Here is a 20,631-nt window from a genome sequence, read left to right as displayed (position 1 = left end):
AAATAAATAATGTTCTACTGTACAACTAATTAATTAATGATAAAATATTCAAAATAACTAATAAACAATATAATATAAAGCAGATTACTTTATTTTTACATCGAATGCCATTTTATTGCTCCTACTTTCACATTTTGCATTTGAATTTAGGTTTTCTTAGAAATTTTTATTTCTTGAGAAGTCATCCTGAATGTGAGAACATACCCTCCAAATTTACTGTTTCGATTTTTAATTTATCTACAATATTACACACACACACAAAATGTTATATTTTCTCTTTTGATTAATACTGTTTTAACTAAAAAATAATAGATTTGTAAATACATCAACCACTAGAATATATCTTAACGATGAAAATACCACTTCTGAAAACCAAAACGAAGATATCCAACTACAAAACCTACTTAAGAAATGTATTCTTAAAATCATTCGTTTTACATGATTTTATTGATTTGGTATAAGTTAACCAGTCACCTTGTATGTGCATACTATACTATAAGCGCTATCTATCGTTAACTTTAATCATTGTTGATAGACTTTTCCTATTCACTGTATGCATACTAACACAGTAACATTAAGATTACAATCTGTACGAACATGCATATACAATAAACACAACCTTTCTGTGAATTTAGTCATCTTTTCTTGGACATTTTCGTGTATATACATAATTACACATTCTTGCTTCGTTATGTTCATATTGGTAGGCACGGAGCGAATACTCGGATATACTTATATTACAATACGGTAATACATTGTCACTGTATTAGTATACAAAGCCTCGTTTCGCTCCGTGTGTGCATAACAAGCCAGTAAAAATTTACCAAGAATGTACAGTAGTTTACTACAAACTATGAGCGCTATCTATCGTTGAGTTTGATCATTTCCGAGGGACTTTTTCCAGTAGGTATATGTTTATATTATGTAGAGTTACACATTGTCTCTTTAGTGTCACTGTGTTGGTATAAACATGGTCCCAAGAGGGGAGAGACGAGTGTTCCTGTGTGTGCAACGTGGCCCTTTCTCTGTTTCTTTAATTGTGTGTTGGCCAGAGAGAACGCTGAACGCCGAACGCCGAACGCCGAACGCATCGTAGTTTCGTATAGCAAACTAACCGTGCTGTGCCAGCTGGCTGGCTGGTTTTCTCGCTCTCGTGCTTAGCCATCTCGCAGCATTATTTCTCTGTCGGTCTTTCGAGTTCCCCCTGCCCTTTACCCCAACCCACTACGGCCACCTCACGGTATAAAGCAGCGATGTTGCCGGGTGTTACATAATAGCAGCGCTCGACGTTGCCACGTCTCTAGCGCTCTCTGCTTTTGCCACTGCCTGGCTTCCCTGGCTTGGCTTGGCTTGGCTTGGCCTGGTGTGCCTAGCCTAGCCTTGCCTCGTTGAATTGGTTGGTTGGTTGGTCGGTCGGTCGGTCGTTTCCTCGCTGCCTGACTGCTTACTTGCTTACTCGTATATGCCAGCCTACGTCTGCCTCGTCGCCTGCGGCCTACAGTGTTGCCAGATCTCATCTCTCTCTCTCTCTCGCGCGCGCGCGCGTATTCGCTCTACCGTGTCTACTGGCCTCTCCTGTATTTCTTTGCTTTCTTATTTCTCTCTTTTTCCACCTCCCACAATCTTTCATTTCTATAATTTATCTTTCAATTATACCTATGTATATCTAAAGATTTTTCTCCAAATTTACAATTTACACCTTTTGTATAAATAGCCCAAATCTTCCATTTCTATATTTTGCTAGCATTAAACAAACAGTCCGTACCATTTGTTGTAAACACAGATGTTCCACGTACTTTCAATCCACTGGTATTTTCAAGTCTATTCGTAGAATGTAATTTAAGATTAACGCTCTTTCGAAAGAAAATGTGTTTTCAGTTGGTCATTTTTGTTTGATTGAACATTCGAGTTTTTATACCTTGGTCTGTAATGAGAGAGAAGGAAAATAATAGTTTAGCGTTTTCTTTGAACCGTCGAGTGTAACTATAATATTTGGTATAATTATTTCTGTCCACTTCCTTGTACAGCTTTTTGTTTTCATTAGTTGCGTGAAAGTAGTAGTTGAATGTGAAATAATGTTGAAAAATAATATATATACATTAGATTTTCCTTTACGAGATCCCATTATTATAGACCAGTCCCTTAAGTTGAGAAGCATTTTTATTCCACGCTATATTTGATTTACACGCCGATGAATATACAGTCTTCGGTCCTTATTGTAATTCAAAGATATCCATATTCGAAGTATGAAATAAACATTGAATAATTGGAGAAATATGTTGGTGAACCCCTCGGCAGTGTGATGTTAACCGGCGAAATGACCCTACATGTCTTTGACCTTAAACTGATGTGACCTTGCTTATCAGCGTCCGCCGACAGTTATAGTGGAATATCAGCTTGATACAGTCAACCTCGTACACTTTGTTTTACATCATTTGTAATTTGCGACGGAATAAGTATTACAAACTGCATATTCAAAATTTTACACTGCACGAGTCTCGTTTTATCAACGCCGGAGATTGGGCACGAGTCGTTTTGAAAAAAATATTATTCATCGACCGGATTCTTGGCAAGTGTTGCGTGTATCATACGTAGATTGCGTATTATAAGAGAGTCCATCGGTGGGTGTGAGATTAGATTCTTATCGTCGTAAATAATCAATGTTATTAAGAGCGAGGAAAATCGGTTGGCGGAGCAAAGAAATATCGAAGAATCGTGTCGAGGAAGATTTTGTACGGGTCGCGCGAGCGAGGAGAAGAGATACACGGAGTGGTTTGATGCTGTACGGTTTAGGAGTGAAAGGGAGGGGATGGAAGAGAAGGGGTAAGGCTGGTGGAGGGAGCGGGGTATATAGGCGCAATGGAAAAGAACGGAACATTGCGAAGAGCAAGATACAAGCGGTTGGTACAAGTAGCAAGAACGGGTGAGTGGGTGGTGGGTGGGTGTATAGATGGATGGGAGGATGAATAGATGGATGGCCATTGGTGGGGAGCGCGCGTCTGTTGACGACGAGTGTAGAGGAGGGGGGGGGGGGGGGGAGGAGAGCGCGAAACTATAGCTTGGTGGGGATTATCGAAGGAGAGGTAGGGCGTCAGCTGCGTAGTGTTGGCCTTTCTGCATAGGAAGAGGGAAGCAGAATCGGGCAAAGCTGAGTCATACCAGTGTTGCCAAGTTTGGCGAATCACGTTGATACAGTTCGACGATTGACTCTGCTCCACCTCGATGCTTTGGAGCTTGGACTTGCTCGTGTCAGTGTTGTCTGTCAAGAGCGGATTCCTCCCAACTTTTTTGGCCTTGCTCGATATCTAGATGTTCACTTGTGCAGCCAAAAATCTATGAAGAAGATCAATCAATATCTATCCAAATAATAAAACGCGAAATTGTGTGTGATCTGAAATTATTTCGTCCACCCTGCACAGTATACTTTCGTCATACCTCCAAAAACCTATTTATCTTGCAAGGAAACATTTCGGCCTGCTCGATTGAATATTCATTTATACAAACGCCAATTCATTTCTGTAGAAAAATATAAGCCCTACTCTCCATTATTTTTATCCGCCTCATATCCTAGAACGAAAAGAAAATTTCTTGCCTCGATATTTGCAAGAATATAACAGCGAATTCCACAAATCCCACGGCGTGTTTTTGCGAGAAAACTCTGACCCAATTTTAGAATCGGGATAGGTATCGAATGAAAAAGCTTTTAAAGCGATTGAAAAAAAGAAATTTAAGGATGCTAGGAGCTGTTCCGTAGAGTTTCACGGTGTTTACATTAAAAATGGAAATATATAGGATAATAAGTAGAGGAAATTAGAGAATTTCCATGGATTTATCAGTGACGCGGAGATAGATAAGGGATAAAATAAATTTGCGAAATTGATATAGAGATTTGGTCGATTTAGCGAGCATCGTCGCGTTACTGCAGGTTTCTTGTGGAGCAAAATCCGTCTTGTTTGTTGAGTGAAACGTTAAAGTTGAGAAAGAAGCCTGGGAGCGAGTCTACCTGAGTAAAATTCCTCGACGAGTCAGTAAGCAGCGATGCCGGACGAGAGGGAATACGGCTCACGGCTCGCCCGCCAGGCCGCCAGCCAGCCACCGTGGCACGCGGGTCGTCCCCTTCTACATATCCTCGACCCCACTCATACATACCCCCACCCCACATACATACATCCCTATAAGCATACACGCGTCAGCCAACACAATCGTAAGAGTTTGCGCGCCAGCACATATACACAGGAGTAACGCGACACACACACGCACGCATACGGACCAACGAGTGTTTTTCACACACTCTCTTTCCTTATTCCTCTTTCGATGCACTCTATAGAAAAGGGTCACACATCCACTCTTGTGTGTGTGTGTACATGTGTGTGCGTGTGAGACTTCTTCAGTAGCTTTGATTGTGTAGCATGACGCATATGTGAATCCCCCGATATAATGAACGAACAGAGGCAACTGTTTACCGGAGAAAGACCAAGCCCGCCCAGACTCGTCGAATAATGCAAGAAACTAGAAACTCCCGTCGAGTTTCTTTGCACAAAGCAGCCTCTCGCAGAGAAACGAACGAACGAGCTAAGCAGCGGAGAACTAAGAATTTTATACATAATGATAGACGCTTTAGATTCACCATTCCACTTTGCCTACTTTCCTTATCGCAATTGCGCGTTAGACAACCTTCTATAAAGTTGATGTTGCTGCTTTCCGATTGCACTGTTCGAGTAACAAACACATCACGTGAAAAATTGATTTTCTTTGGCTACTTGTTTGCTAAGAAATATAATATTATTATAACGGAGGAGGGAGCGAGTCGTATTTTTCGCGGAACGTCTCTAAACTGTAATGGGCCTGCTGAGAAAACGTCATAGAAAACAGTGCTTCTCTATAATTTCTCGTGCTCTCTGTTGCTTCTTCAGCTTCCTTGCCTCCGTTTCTCAGAAGAAACTTTGTTATCGAAGAAATACGTAGCGTTTCTTTATATGAGCAGTTGAATTGTTGACAAACAATATTTGGGAGAACCTAGATACGTCTCATTGTGTCCAACAAGCTCTGTTGTCGTCGCAGAGGAAGTATATAGATTAAAAGTAAAATCACATGCTTTTTATAGTCCTGCAGATCGAACCACACCCCATTCCATATATGTAAACGTTCTCTATCGTATGCTCGTTATCGTTGATTCTTCGTGTATCTTATATGCGAAAAATCAAAAAAACCACATTGTTCGTTCTTCAAAAGAGTCTAATAGATTTTTTCAACGTAGTCCCGTATATCCAGAGAGGGCCAATAAATATTCTACTTCTATTATTGATTCACGTGTAGCAAAATTCCATACAATACTGCTACTATTTATCCGGGTATCATCTAGTGGATGTTGACGCTGCTGCTGTTGGGACGAATCAAGTTCAATATGAGCGTTCTTATTGAAAATAAATGTTTGTATGAGGGAGAGAGATAAATAGATAGAATTAGAGTAAGTGATAGAGAGAGAGAGAGAGAGAGAAATTAGAGTAAGTGAATAATAGAGAAAGAGAGAGAGAGGGCTAAAGAAACGTGTAACTCGCGCAAGAGTTGACGACCGACTCCCTGGAAAACTTTCGAGACGTTCACGACTCTGCGCCTGCGCGTATATTCTACATCGCTCATGGACCAATCACTGCTCGCCTCCGTTACCACCTCCAACAATCTATATAGGAAGGCTCAGGCTCAGCTTCCCCCACTCCTTCCCCAGAGAGCTTTTCTATACTATATTGTACAAAGAGCCCACTGGAAGAAAGACCTGCCTGATTAATAGCGCATACATACGCATGTTCTAATTCATTTTAACCATATCCAAGTTAGAATCCCCTGATTTGTTTAACGCAAAATCAGCTATACGAGCAGAAATGAAATCCAATAGTGTCACTATTGACATCGAGGCGCTCGTCGATGAAAAACAGATCGACGACAAATGAGAAAGTTACAACACTGTCACGTTTCTGTTGCACGTTTATAAAGTTGTCGATGATTTTGCTTGACACAGATATGGACGCGTGCAGAGCGTCAAGCTGCTGCCGCAAGGCGAGGAATGTCCCGTGGATGGAGTTTCCGGAGGTGCCCTCGGTGAAGGGAACGATGGAGGTACAGGGTCCGGTGGTGGTGTCAACGTCGGCGGATCGGGGGTCGGTTGTCCGACGATCAGCAGGGGCGCATCAGCGACGGTGGCGTTCATGGATATCAAGTCCGCAGCGAAGGCGCATGCTATCGAGCATACGTTGGATGAACGAGCCCTCACCACTCAGTACTACGAGCCCCAGCACTTGCAGCACAGATTTCCCTCCCACGGGTAAGTGACAATGGCTGTCAGAGAGGGAGAGAGAGAGAGAGAGAGACAGAAGGAATTTCACGTAGTTTATTAAGCGGGAAACACGAGAACTGACTAACCGATAGTTGTTTTAGAAGCTCGGACGATCATGGGACGAGCGTCGGCGGAGTCGGAGGAATCGGCGTCAGTGGCGTTGGCGTCGGTAGCGTCGGCAATGGCGGTGCTGGTGGTGTCGGCATCGGTAGCGGCAACAGCGGCGGCGGCAGCAACAGTGGCGCTAGCGTCGGCGGCAACGCGAACATTCTTGGAAACAGCGTCGGCAGCGCCACTGGCGTTGGTGGCGGGAACGACAGTAGCGCCAACATCGGCGCCGATCGTAACTCGTCAGAGGTTTTCAATTCGAGGAGCTCGCACGGCAGTTTCTACGGAAACGACCGAAGCAACCGGGTCGGCAGCACCGGAGTATCGTCCAGCGGAGTTCTGCCGGTTCACCCGACCGATGCATCCTCGGCAGATCCGAGTGGTTACATACCACGTGGACGCCCCCCACCTTCGAGCTCCTACCACGTGACATCGAGCAGGCCGAGGGACCGCCTGTATCCTCGATCCGGTCCCTACATCTCGGCTCCTCCGCCTCCATCGCATTTAGATCGGCACCGAGGTGCTGGTAGTGGTGGGGGAGGCGGAGGTGGAGGAGGTGGTGGTGGCGGTGGCGGTGGTTTATCCTCATCTTCGTCCTCGTCGTGGTCCGCTTATGAAACAGCCACCTCCAGGTATAGCTCGGTACCACCGCCACCCTCACCCGTGTCCAATGACGTTTATCAGGATGAGACAGGTAACTCGCTTGACCCTTTATCCTCTTTTTCACACTCTCTTTGTTCGGCAAGAAACCACTTATGCGACCAATTGTGTTTTTGTTTGTTGAACAGGCGTAGGCGGCGGTAGCAGCGGAGCGCTACGTCAACATAAGAAACAACGTAGAAAATCGCGAAGCGGAAGTAGTTCACCCAGCGGCAGTAGTCGTTCCGGTAGCAGTAGCAGTAGTCCCAGTCGTAGCGGCAGTTCAGCTGGTAGCACGTCCGGTGGTAGTACGTCACCGAGCAGCTCCCCTCACCGCGGCGGAAATGCCGCCTCCGCGGTTACGGAAGACAGAAGACCGTTGGCTATTTGCGTGAGAAATTTGCCAGCACGGAGCAGCGATACCTCGCTGAAGGACGGTCTTTTTCACGAGTACAAGAAGCATGGGAAAGTGACGTGGGTAAAAGTGGTGGGGGCAGCTGGCGACAGATACGCCCTGGTATGCTTCAAAAAGCCGGAGGACGTTGAGAAAGCGTTGGAAGTGTCCCACGACAAACTTTTCTTTGGCTGTAAGATCGAAGTTGCCCCCTACCAGGGCTACGATGTCGAGGATAACGAGTTCAGGCCTTACGAGGCCGAATTGGATGAGTATCATCCAAAAGCCACTAGAACTCTCTTCATTGGTAATCTCGAGAAGGACGTAACGGCGTCCGAGCTTAAAAAGCACTTTGAAACCTTTGGCGAGATTTTGGTGAGTCAAGCGCCTTCTTTAGATTTCGGTAGATACCTTCCTCGCCCGTTTAGTCCAGAGATGCATTGTTTTCTTTCTCCTTGTTCCAGGAGATCGACATCAAGAAGCAAGGGGCGGTCTCTAGTTATGCCTTTTGTCAGTATTCCGACATTGCTAGCGTAGTCAAAGCAATGCGATCGATGGATGGTGAACACCTGGGCGCGAATCGAATCAAACTGGGATTCGGTAAATCGATGCCCACGTGCTGCGTGTGGGTCGATGGTATTGGAGGTAAGTATCGCGAGAACGTCGCGAGGTTGATCGAGTTATCTCAGTTTCTTTCATTCAACCACATCGTCTTGTCACAATTGCAGATTGCATGTCGGAGAAATATCTGAATATGCAGTTTCATCAATTTGGACCAATAACACAAGTCGTGGTGGACCGAGAAAGGGGACAAGCTTTGGTCTTCTTCGAACAGATCAACTGCGCGCAAGCTGCGGTTAAAGAGATGAGAGGCGTGGCTCTTCGCGGCCGTCGAATCCAAGTGGATTTTGCATCGAGGGAGTGCCAGGACACGTTTTACGAACACCTAGAACGACAGGAGGGCATCGTCAACGATAAGTCCTGGGACGCCAGACCATCACCGGCGTCAACCTTTGATATCACGTATGTATTTATAGTACAATAGAATGCTGTACTGTTATATCGAGAACAACCTTGAAATTCTTCGCATAAGGCACGCATGTATTCCATACCATCCAGACATCTATACTACTCAAGATAATAATCTAAAATATACTATTATATAGCTTATAAATACATAGATATAATTAAGAAGAGCAATCAGATCAACTAGTAATTTCCTTTATGAAAAATAGTCTACCTTACAGACGTGAGCGAAGCAGTTTTGATTCAACCGTAACAATACCAAATGCCAGCAGTCGATTCGCGCGTTACGAAACACCGCCAAGGTCGAGAACGACGAGTTACTCGAGGGCTACGGGGAACAGTACGCCAGGCGCCAGTCCTGCCCATCCAGCCGCGTTGTCGCGGAGTAGCAGGCGTTCCTATCAGGACTCTTACTACGACGTGGACTACAACGAGGCAGCAACGGCGGCATCGACAACGCGAAGGTTCCGTAGCTACGACGAGTTCAGCCAGGGCAGCGCTGCTAGTCACGACGATTATCAGAGTAGCGTTCTCAGCGATGGGAAGCTCAACGACGAGGACTGCCCTCCTCCGTCGCGACGTCACACCGTCCAGAGTGTAATCACCAGCGTCGAGCCACCCGCACCGCCTCCGCCGCTCCTACCACCTCCGGACATTCGGCACCTTCAGAAGGAGCGGGTCCACCTGCTGGAACAGCTCGAGGAGTGTCACAGCAGTGGCGACGAGACCGCCTTCGCCCCGAAGAAACGCATGAAACTGGACGGGGCAGGCTCCGCCTTGATGTGCGGCAGCGGCGGTGCTGGTGGCGACGACGACGAGCCAGAAATCGCATCCCTTCTCGTCACCTCCTCCCACTCCGGTCGGAAGGGTGTCGACATCAGGCGTGTGAGTGATAGCAAAGTGATCGTGCACCACGGCTCGAGACGCGGCAGTTGCGACGGGAGGGGACCCACTCCCTGCAAGCGTCGTCGCGATACCACCAGGTTTGTTCACCTTCTATTCTACACACATTCGTCCCTCGATTTCTCTCCCTTTCGCTACGTCTCCGCACGGGAGAGAAGACTCCGTTGGGACGCTTCTCTAGATAATCCCACTAAAATGACGAATCTTTGTGATACAGGCATCACGAGCATCACGACGGATCTCGACCTGGTACCCCTCTCGTGGACGAGAGACCGGAGAACCTGATTCCAAGCGAACCCAGACGGTTTCGCGAGAGGAACCACGAGGGTCCGCTCTCCTTACCTTTGCCACGGTTCGCCACTCAGATGCTGAACAACAATAATAACAACAATAACAATAGCAGTAACAATAACAATGGTGGTAGCGGCCGTTCGAATAGCTCGAGCGTGTACAAAGTAGCGAGTAGTCCTCCTTGCACGAGCAGCATATCCAGTACGTCCAGTCCTAGAACGGCGCCGCAGCCACCGGCTTCGCCGCCACCTCGTCACCCGAGCCCGAGTCCAACGAGCTCGGACAGCGAGACAGCGCCGCAGTCTCCCAGCCTCGAAGAGAGGATACGCTCCCTCGACGAGAAGTACGAAAAGTGGAGTGGTTCGAGAGCCCTGAGCGCAGCGGGCGGTGACGCTCTGGCCAAGCTGGACGCCACCGCGTCCGAGCGTTTCAGGTTTCGCCACAAACTTCTCGACCTCGATCTCCACGAGGTCCAACCATCCGACATCGTCAAGTCGGTCCTCGCCAAAAGGAGCGTCTTCGACGAGGACTCGAAGCGATTGGAGAACTTTAGCGAAAAATACGAGCCTAAGGAGTTCACTGGCGTTATTGGCGTTAGCTCGATGATCAGCAGCAGTGGCAAGAGTCTGACTTCCACCTCCAATTGCACCAGCAAAGTTTGCCTGCAGTATCCATTTCCTAGTCATCCGCCGGTACACGCGACTAGCGCGTCTTCTATTACCAGTCACGTGGTCGGTATGCCGAGCACGGTTTCAACGGGCTTCTCGTTGTCCAATTCGACAAACTCCGCGTCGAAGAACGACCCGAGAACGAGCCTGCAGCACAACTGTGTTCACCCGACACCCACCACTCCTATAACGCCAGGCACGTCCTTGAAAACAGTCAGTCCCGAATTGCCTCCGGTTTCATTACCGATCGGTGGTCTCAGCACGGGAACAATGGCTAACACTAGCAACGCATACCCTACAGCGTCCATGAATAATCTCCTGACTAGCGGTAGTAGTAATAACAATAGCAACAACAACAGCAGTAGTAGTATAAGTGGTATTCACGCTCACACGCACGGTGCTTCGACGAATCGAGGCATGATGAACAGCAGTAGTACCTCATCCTCCGGTAATCAATCATTCGCCACATCGATACCTTCATCCTTAGTAGCGAGCAACACCACGACCCTCAGCATCTCGACGTCAACAGCATCGACAACCTTCTCCTATTCATCTAGCACCCCTTCGTTGGCGCATCAAGCATCCACCGCGATGTTTGGTTCGTCAAACGCCTCGACGTCGTCGTCCTCATCGTCATCGTCATCGTCATCGTCCTCGTCGCTGCAACTCTCGCGAAGAAAAGAGAACTGCAGCAACAGCAGCAGTAGCGGTGGTAATCCCAAGGAGCCACGCGACAGTGGTAGTAGCAAGGACACCAGGGAGGCGCTAAAGCACAATAAGATGAAGGACTGTCAGAGGAGGAATCGAAAAGAGGACTCCGACACGGAGAAGAGTCGCAACAACGGTGGTAGCAGGGATCCTCGGGAGGAGAAGACCAACTTATTGCACTCGGGCGACAGCCTGGATTCCGATAGTCACTCGAAAGAGGCCAAGTACGATAGGAGGGAGAAGGAGGATCGCGAGAGGCACGAGCGGGAGAGGCGAGAGAAGGACGAAGAGAGGAAGGAGAAGGAAAAAGAGAGGGAAAAGGAGCAGCGTTTGGAGAAAGAGAGGCAGGAGAGGGAGGAACGCGAGCGAGAGAGAAAGGAGAGGGAAGAGTGCGATATGCGCGAAAGGGAGAAACGCGAGAAGGAGAGAATGGATAGGGAGAAGCGCGAGAGAGATGAGAAAGAGAGGCAGGAGCGCGAGAGGAGAGAGCGCGATGAGAGGGAGAGGAAGGAACGAGAGATTCGAATGGAGCGCGAGAAGCAGGAGAAGGAACGAGCTAGGAAAGAGAGGGAGGATCAAGAGAGGAGAGAAAAGGAGGAGCGAGAGAGGAGGAGGGAGGAGAAGGAGCGCACGGAGAGGGAAAGGAAGCGCGAGAGGGAGGAGAAGGAGAGGAAGCGAGAGAAGGAGGAGTGCGAGAGGCTCGAGAGGGAAAAGCGCGATAGAGAGGAGAGGGAGAGGCAAGAACGGGACAAGAGGAGGGAAGACCAGGAGAAGAAGGAGAAAAACGAACGGGACAACAAGCGAAGGGACCGCGATGATAAAGAAAAAGAGAGGAGGGAGGACTCAAAACGCCAATCGGAGAATCACTTCTATCAGAACAATACGCAGTCGCAAACTCAATCTGCTATACCGGCATCCTTGTCGGCGACAAAGCGCAGGTGCTCCTCGCAGGAGACGTCGTCCCTCGAGGATGACTCGAAACGCATGAAGATCTCGGACCACAGGCGCGACAGCAAGGACCGATCGAGGCAGAACAGGAAATCCGAGGATCGCAAGCATCGCAACGATTCTCATAGATCGAACAACAGGGAGAACAAGGAAAGCAGCAGGGACAGCAAGGAAAATTCTCAGATCATCGTCGACTCGAGAGATTCTCACAATGATCTTTCCAGGGATCGAGGAGACTCTGGTGGTAACAAGGAGAAGCAGAAGAGCAAGAAGAGCAGGCAGGAAAGATCGGATAAGGAGTCTCGGGAACGTAGTCCGAGGGTCTCCCACCTTGAGCCCGATAAGGAGTTTCTGTCGAGGCTGGAATTGTCGAAAAAATCTGACGTTTCGAGTGTTAACGAGCAGCAGCATACGATAAACTCTTCCCATCCCCAACAACAGCAGCAGCAGCAACAACAACAACAGCAACACTTGTCGTCCAATATGCCAAGCGATATTGACGAGGGTGCTCTGTCGACCCACGAGAACCAAGCACCTAGGCATCCATCTGCCACCACGGATACGGATAGCGACGAGCCAAAGAAGCATTCCATATTCGATATCGTGGATGACGAACCGGCTTACATCAGTATGTATGACAAGGTGAAAGCCCGTTCGACGAAGAACATGCAGAAGCTGGAGGAGGAGAAGCGCCAAGTTCGACTGAAGGATAAATTTTCGCAATTGAAGCAGAGTCGAGCGAGGCGCGAAGAGAAGAAACAGAGCACCTCGTGGGATGGAGATTCCGTCAGTAGCAAAGCTTTAACGGAGGACGAGGCTACTTCAGAGTCAGACTCGGCAAGAGCCAAGTCACTATCGCGAAAAGGCTCGAGGTCTCGAATACACTCGGACACTAGCGAGGAGGAGGAATCCTTTAATAAAAAAATTCACAAATCCGTTAGGAGCGAAAGGTTCCTCGAAAACGACGTTGATCTTGGATTCGCCGATACCGAGGAAAAACAGAATACGTCCAATACTCAGATTATTGTTAATAGCGTTGTACACCGTAGTAATGCCAAGGAGGAGCTGAGGACCTCGGACGACGAGGAGAGAAGTGGATTCCATACGATGCATCCAATAATGAATAACCATGAAAGGGACTCTCGTAAGAAATCCCATAAAAAGAAGCAGAAGCGTCAAAAGAATTCCTCGATCATCGAGGATAGCGTCAAGCTGCAAGAACTGCAGGAAGGGCTGGAAAAGTCAAGGACGACCACCAATACAGAGATATGTCTGAATCATTCGAACGAATCTGAGAATATTACTGCCACCGCACAGAGTGCTGTTGTCGCTGGTAACGTCGCTGTGATAGACAGCAGCGAGGAGCAGCGAGGAAGGGTTGAGAAGAAGCAACGTAACAAGAAGGACAAGAGGAGGGATCGTAACAGCGACGATAAAGCCAAGTCCAGAAGGAAGAGACTCAATCGCCAAGAGACCAGAGACTCTCAACGAATGGAGGATATATTCGGTCCTCTGTCAGACGACGTCGACGACACGCCTTCCAATACATTCTTCAACAGACTGACCAGCATAGGCTCGGAAAATAACGACTATCCATCGGATAGCGACGGACTGCACAGTCCCAGCACCTTAGAAGTGGAGAGAATCAGGAGGAAGTCGGAGAAAAAGCGACGACATCAGAGCAACATAGATGAGAACAGCGTGGATTTAGTCGAGGCAGGTAGAGAGATCGAGGCCAAGCTGTTGGGTTTGTCAAATTCCGTGGCAGTAACGACCATTGGTACCGCTACGAGCACCACCACCGTTACTACCACCACCACCACCACCACCACCACTAGCACCACAGAATTGTGCGATCAAGACGTGTTCCGTTTCACCGATGACAACGACAGTGTCGAGCCAACGACGCCATCAACTGCATGCGAGAAGATTAAAGAGAAGAAGAAGAAGAGGAAAAAGTCGAAGGAGGAACGCAGTCGCAAGGATTATCATCATCATCACCATCATCACCATCACCATCATCAGCAAGAGAAGACTGGTGAACTGCCGTACTTGGGAACGGACGAGTCCAGTCCCCCCAGAGCGAGCAGTCCGATACTTTCGAAAACTACTTCCCCCACTCTACCACCACCACCCAGAGATACCTTGCTCAGTCCAATACCAAAATTATCCACGTCTGCCTCCAATGTTCCAGCGACCATTGCCTCTCCAACCAGCACTACGAGCAACAGTACCAAGGCTGAGAAGAAGAAAGATAAATTTATACCTGGTTTTGGGATCGACATTGACGAGACCATTCACGAGAATGCGATTAAGAGTATATCCGAGCCGGAAGAGCAACGTGAGAGCAGTAGCGGTCAGCCGCGCAGTGGAAGGGACGAAACGGAAGTGGTCGCGGACACTCCAGTACCAGCGGAGGACAAGCCTCGCGTTGCCATATCTCAAGAAGAGACCGAGGACGCAGTTGCTGCACTCTTGGAAGAAACCTTTGCAGATTCCACCGAAGACTTCTCCTACGAGGGTGAGAACGAGGAGGCTGAAGCGAACGAGAGCGTCGAGCCTTCTTCGGAAGCCCCTCAAGAGGACATGGAAGAGATGCAGCAAGCGGTCGAAAGTCTCAATGCTTCGGCCACCGAAGCGGAAGTTGATTTGAAACCAGAGACCCCACAAAGCGAGCATGACTTACAAATCGACACTGACACCGAGGAGGATCCTAGTTACGAGAGCTTCGACCTTTCCCAGCCGCCCAAAACACCGGATATACCGTCTTCTTTCTACAAGTCGCCCACGAAAACCTTGATGAGCAGTACAATCGTTAGCGTTGCTTCTACTGAAAAACTGGCCGATAATCGATCCACCTGTACACAGGCCAATTCGAAACCATCCAGTCCTCCAGCGACCTCAGTGATCGCTCATTCGTGGAATCTGAGCGATGCTGCTCGTGAGATCTCAAAAGGTACTGCAGCTATGGTTGGTACTGCGAGCAGTGGTGCAATTACTGTTACTACGACCACTGCTACCGTTACCACTACCACCACAACTTCGACCATTGCGCAAGCCGAAGGCTTGGAGACCAACGAAGAAAAGGTGCTTCCTCTGTACAGAACAACATCGTCACCACCGTCCCAGTACAAATCTTCCGTAGTAACGTGCAGCGTCTCTGTTATAAGCGACAAGCCAAGAATCACAACGGCCAATCCAAGACAGCCTCAAGCAACAGTCCAACCTTTGTACCAACGGTTGGCGGTGTCGCCGCAGACTCAAATGGTACCGTTGCGACAGGCATCCCCGAAACTGCAGAATGTATCTTCGGTAACTGGTTCCGGAATGGCACCATTGCCACCGCTAGTACCATCAAGAATACCACCTCTAATTACATCACAATTATCGCCTCGAATTCCACAGCCTCTCTCGCCCAATGGTCAATCCAACAGGAATCTGGGATTAGGCTCTCATGTTGTAGCAGCCAGTAAACCTTCTCCATCGCCCAGGAACGCCATAACTGTTCCGATCCCTCTGCAAAAGTCTGAAGTACCGAGCCAACAAATTTACCCGACAGCAGGAACGCAGCAGCCAGTGATTCAGCTTGCTCAAGGAATGAGGGCGATTGCACCCAATTATCCTCACGGTGGCTTGCCACCTCTGACATTAAATATACCATCTCGACCATGCATGCCCACACCGTTGCCACCTGCGATACAAGGGAAAGGCTTGAGAGACTCTGGTTTTATAAGCGGAGGAAAGTCCGTCATCGAAACCGTCATACCTGTAAATCCGCACGAATTGACGAGTCAACGTTCGGAGGAGCCCAAATTGTCACCAGTCGTTGTGCCTGAGCCTACCAGCAAAGCATCCACGTCGCCAAAGATACCATCGCCGAATCAGCCACCTACCTTCATTCCGGAAACAGCTAGGATAGAGATCAACGCTGGCACCTCCAATCCAATGTTCGATAAATCGCAAACTTTCATCGATAACGTCTCGCCCTTACCAGCGAGATCGCAGAAGCAGATTTCCTCCTCCTCCCTTCCTACGCCAGAGACCGGACACATTGATCTATCGTCCAAACAGAAACAAGAGTTCACGAACATTCAGTTATTGACCACGCAAGTTCCACGCTGCTCCACGCCAAGTCCTGTGATCGTGGCTCACGGCCAGCCACAGTTGCTTCACAAGTCTGTCTTGCATACCTTAGGACCACCGCCACCGATTGTTGCTTCAGCACCTGCGAATCAATCCTTGGTCAAAGCAATCACCCCTATGGCTACTCATCCGCTGACCAACGCTTTGCCAATTTCGACCAGCGAGAAAGCTATCGTTTCACCCACAACACTGGCCGTTGCTAGTCAAAAACAGTCATCGGTTCCTCAAGGAGTCCAACTTCTCAATCACTTGCCCATAGCGTCGAGCGTGGCTCAGACTATAATAACGCGAATAGCTACTCCAACCTTGTCATCACAACCAAAATCATCAAGAAGCAATCAGACGCTGCCAGGACCCATCGAGATGCGTCTTCCACAGAACCAGGAGCCGGAAATCAGTCCCGAAGCAGAGTCTCTGCAAGCTGCTCAACCCAAACAACTTACCGTACCACCAACGTTGGAAATAGACAAATCTCTTCAACCTTCGGAACAGCAGCAGGCTCTCAACATTAAACTCGAGGATCCAATGGATAGTAAGGACATAAAGATGGAGAAAACGGAGATTCCGGCTGCATTCGAGACAAACATCAAACAGGAGCAAGAAAACGACGAGGATACCGCCTACGAAAAATCTGTTTTATGTGCACCAAAAATGGACTTGCTGGAGTCTGTCAAGAAAGTGGAGTGCAATGTTTCCGTAAAGCCCGAGCCGAATGTTGAGATCAAGGAAGAGATCCTACCGAAAAAGAAGGACGAGTCGGATTTGCCTAACGAGTCGACCGAAGATCCTGTTAAAGAGGCGAATGCAGATCCGCTGGCGATTGATGCTGTGAAGGATGATCCAGTCGATAGCAAGGAGGACAGCGATTATTGGTCAGCGAAGGAGGTGAACATCGAGAGCGTCATAAAGAAGGTCGATGCTCTGGTCGATGGCGAGGGTAACGACGGGGATGCAGAGAATCGATCAGGAAACGCTGAGACCAACGAAATTGCCAAGAGCGATCAGGATTGGTTTGACTCCGAGTCCTTCGAGGACGAGAACAAAAAGGGTTACCAAGCCAGCGAGGATCAGGACGAAGGCGTGGACACCTTGGAGACTGCTGAATCTGCGAGAAGTCGTCGTGGAAGGTCGAAGAACGGTCGACGAGGAAGCAACCGAGGTGCTGCGGCTGCCAGAAGAGGCAACAAGAATGCCTCTTCTTGCACTGCTCCGTCGAGGCGAGGTGCGAAAGTATCCAGAGGAAGCAAATATCATGTGGAGAAGAATAAATTGCCGGCCGATGTTTACGAGTTCCACGATGACAGCGAGGAAGATAACGCTGGTCGCCCGCGCCTGATCCTAACGATCAAATCCCCTGGACCAACCGTAGCAGGACCCACTGCGCAAGCAACGACAACGACTACCACCACCGCTGCACCTGTAGTGGCCGCTGTCAAGGAAGTTACTCCCGATGAGTTTGTTTCACCCGCTGCTAACACCAGAAAGTCCAAACGATTGGCTGAAAAAGATGGCAACCGCAATACCGTGGATGATGTAATCGAAGACGTTGTTCGTAATACAGCGGCGAACAAATTACTCGCGGGAGGTGTGCATGCCACTAGAAGGAGCACTAGATACAACACCATCAACCGTAATCTGCAGATCAATCAGCAGCAAGCCGCTCAGATGGCGGAGGTGCGTAAATCGCCAAGAGGTAATAGAAAGTCAACCAAATCCAACTCTGAGAACAACGATGATAGCAGCGAAGAAAAGATCAAAGAAACCGAGGTGGTGATACAGCAGGATAGCCAGAAGGATGAGACGAGTAATTTAAGAAACGAAGCTGCTAAAGCCGAAGGAGCCAAATCAGCCATTACTCCAGCTTTGCAAAAATCTGTATCATCCGAGCCGACTACGCTGATAGATCCAGTTACTGGAATGTTGATACCAATGAGAGAATCGGAAGAGGGTCAGTACATTCCAGTTTCTTCGTCGGCCCACAATCAAACGCAGAATACTTTGAAGGCGATGTGCGAGTCTCGCTCGGGTACCGCTAGACTGGTTAACGCTGGTCCCACCGCTGAATTCCAAAAACCAAGATCTGGCCCGGAAATTGTACAGCCAGCGGTGGAGGAAACGAAGAAGGAGGAAAATGTGGATTACGCGACGTCTCAGATGCGAGTGAGTCAGTCGAAGCAGTTGCAGCATCCTAGTGTGATAACCAAACCACCGTCTCCCGTAACACAAGTAACATCTGTCACCGTTACCCAATCTGGGAATATATGCTCAACTGTAAATACAGTGACAACTGTAAACGCAACGGCTGTTGTTCAGAGTGCTCCAACTTGCACCTCACAGACGAAACCTACTAGTCTAAAAGCTCATGTTCTAAACGCTAGTAAATTAGCAGCTCCAGTTCAGCAACAAATTGTTATTACAAAATCTACGGTATCTAATTTGCCAAGCCAAACGATAGTGCAAAATGTGGCGAAGCAGCCGGTGCAGGCTATTCAGGGCCTTCAGTTGCAAATACCTCCTGGCCGTGTAGTATCACCGAGTTTGAGCCCGTGCGCCAAAGCAAATTCTGCATCAGTGGTGAATGGAAAGCAGGGACAGCCAATGTCACCTGTGTTAAATAATACAGGTACACCGCCAAATCCGAAGCAGCACTTACTACAAGCAGCGATGCAGCAAACATCTACCATAGTCAATATCTCTCAGAAATTACCAATCAATGCCCACTCTAGTACCGCTTCGGTAGTAACTTCATCCCCAAGGGCTCATCAAGCTCCCACGCAGCCAGTAACTCTGAAAACTTTAAACAGTCAGCCGCACCTAATCAATCCGAAAACTCATCTTTTGCAAGCTGTGGTTCCAACAATCGTACCAGTTTCAGTAGCGAATACATCTTCGCAACCGCATCTTATGAACCCACAATCAGTCCCATCTGCTCTCGGTTCTGTGCCACGATCACCTGCTACCAAATTACAAGTGAGTCTCTCTTTAATTTGGTCCTCCTTATTTTCGTTTACCGTAAACAGTTTTCACATACCAATCATCGATTTCTAGGCTACCACTGCAATGGAGTTGCCCAAGGTGGAAGTGTCAATGTCCAACTGCATTATGGTTCCATCGGCAAATTCCCAAACTCGAGGGGTACCAATGCCAACTTACGAAGCATCTCTGGTACGTTATCTAATTGGTTTATATAGTTAAAGGGGTAAAAAATTTTCTGAGAAATATTGTTAATTTAAATGACCTTACGATTTCAGCATGGAGGTACTGGGCCTGTACCATCACCAGGCGCACCTTACGGACTTGCCCCACATCGATCGCAAAGTCCGCCTCTGCCTCCACCCGCCCACCATCACGCTAACGCTCCTCAAGTTCGTATTAGCAATCAAATTACGTAATCATAGAGGTATCTTTTTCTTGAAGCATCTGCTACAATATTTTTTTTCGATCAGGGCGACGTCGGACACTATGGACTTGCTAGAACCGGTGAGATACCACATTACATCCATCCCCAAGTGCTGCAATATCAATACATGCGCGCACAACAAGAAGCATTGACTTCGCCACGAATATACCACATAGCAGGAACAAGATCACCTCACTTACCATTAGATCCGAAATTAGAAGCTGCTGGCGAAGAGAACCATAGCCCTCCATTGGAATTGCGCCGAAGCGCGAGGACGCCTCACGATCGTACAACGGACAGTCCTCAGATAGCACAAGTTTATATGCTGCATGGAAACACGCGTTTACCACCACCGCCTCATCAGTACGGACCAGGAAACAATCCAGCATTAGCTGGTGCACCAGTCGGTGTTAGGTCGAGCTACTACGACCCACCCCCGGCACATTTACGATCGCAATATCCCATGGCGGCGAGCGAGGCGCCAACCGACAGAGCCATCACCCCGGACAGATCTCAAAAACACCAAGTAGTTACACCGCCGCCTCACGCATCTCAAATACCGTCGCAGGCTGATTCATTCCAAATGTTATTGAGGCGCTATCCTGTAATGTGGCAAGGCTTATTGGCACTTAAAAGTGATCAAGCTGCAGTACAGATGCATTTTGTTTTCGGGAACCCCAATGTAGCAAGAGATAGTTTACCTTGTAATAGCGACGGCTCTACTCCACCTCTGAGAATTGCTCAAAGAATGAGACTGGAACCAACCCAGGTGGAAGGCGTAGCTAGAAAAATGATGGTGAGTTTCCCATATACAATGTGTTGTTAAGAGATAGCTCTTTATTCAATCTTGAGGACGATGTTTTTTTAATGACTATATTTTTTTCTATTATCAATTTCAGATTGATCATGAACACTGCATGCTGCTAGCGTTACCTTGCGGGCGCGATGAGGTAGACGTCTTGCAACAAAGTGAAAACCTTCAAACTAGATTTATCATGTACCTTGCTCAGAAACAAGCTGCGGGAATTGTGAATATACCTCTCCCAGGATCTCAACAGGTTAGTATCTTTAT

The 20,631-nt window shown here is 48.2% G+C and overlaps 1 protein-coding gene across 4 annotated transcripts in view; it reads left to right on the top strand.

Moving 5' to 3' along the window:
• spen (split ends) overlaps nucleotides 1-20,631 on the top strand; it is a 40,817-nt gene that overhangs the window by 16,183 nt on the left and 4,003 nt on the right. The window contains exons 2-12 of one of the 4 annotated variants that reach the window (XM_066739063.1): nucleotides 6,017-6,319; nucleotides 6,436-7,133; nucleotides 7,228-7,847; nucleotides 7,937-8,117; nucleotides 8,201-8,495; nucleotides 8,708-9,481; nucleotides 9,619-19,129; nucleotides 19,208-19,324; nucleotides 19,411-19,524; nucleotides 19,606-20,355; nucleotides 20,459-20,617. In XM_066739063.1, the coding sequence (XP_066595160.1) occupies nucleotides 6,017-6,319; nucleotides 6,436-7,133; nucleotides 7,228-7,847; nucleotides 7,937-8,117; nucleotides 8,201-8,495; nucleotides 8,708-9,481; nucleotides 9,619-19,129; nucleotides 19,208-19,324; nucleotides 19,411-19,524; nucleotides 19,606-20,355; nucleotides 20,459-20,617 (13,522 nt within the window). Of the gene's footprint in view, nucleotides 1-6,016; nucleotides 6,320-6,423; nucleotides 7,134-7,227; nucleotides 7,848-7,936; nucleotides 8,118-8,200; nucleotides 8,496-8,707; nucleotides 9,482-9,618; nucleotides 19,130-19,207; nucleotides 19,325-19,410; nucleotides 19,525-19,605; nucleotides 20,356-20,458; nucleotides 20,618-20,631 lie in introns of all 4 variants that reach the window. The other 3 variants (XM_066739061.1, XM_066739062.1, XM_066739060.1) reach the window with 3 other exon arrangements.

Source organism: Prorops nasuta, unplaced genomic scaffold (genome assembly GCF_024137725.1).
Source record: "Prorops nasuta isolate Cenicafe-Biocafe unplaced genomic scaffold, Cenicafe_Pnas_1.2 PNAS00019, whole genome shotgun sequence".
Classification (NCBI taxonomy): domain Eukaryota; kingdom Metazoa; phylum Arthropoda; class Insecta; order Hymenoptera; family Bethylidae; genus Prorops; species Prorops nasuta.
The sequence above is the reverse complement of the archived record's forward strand: the minus strand, read 5'-3'. Positions and strand labels throughout refer to the sequence as shown.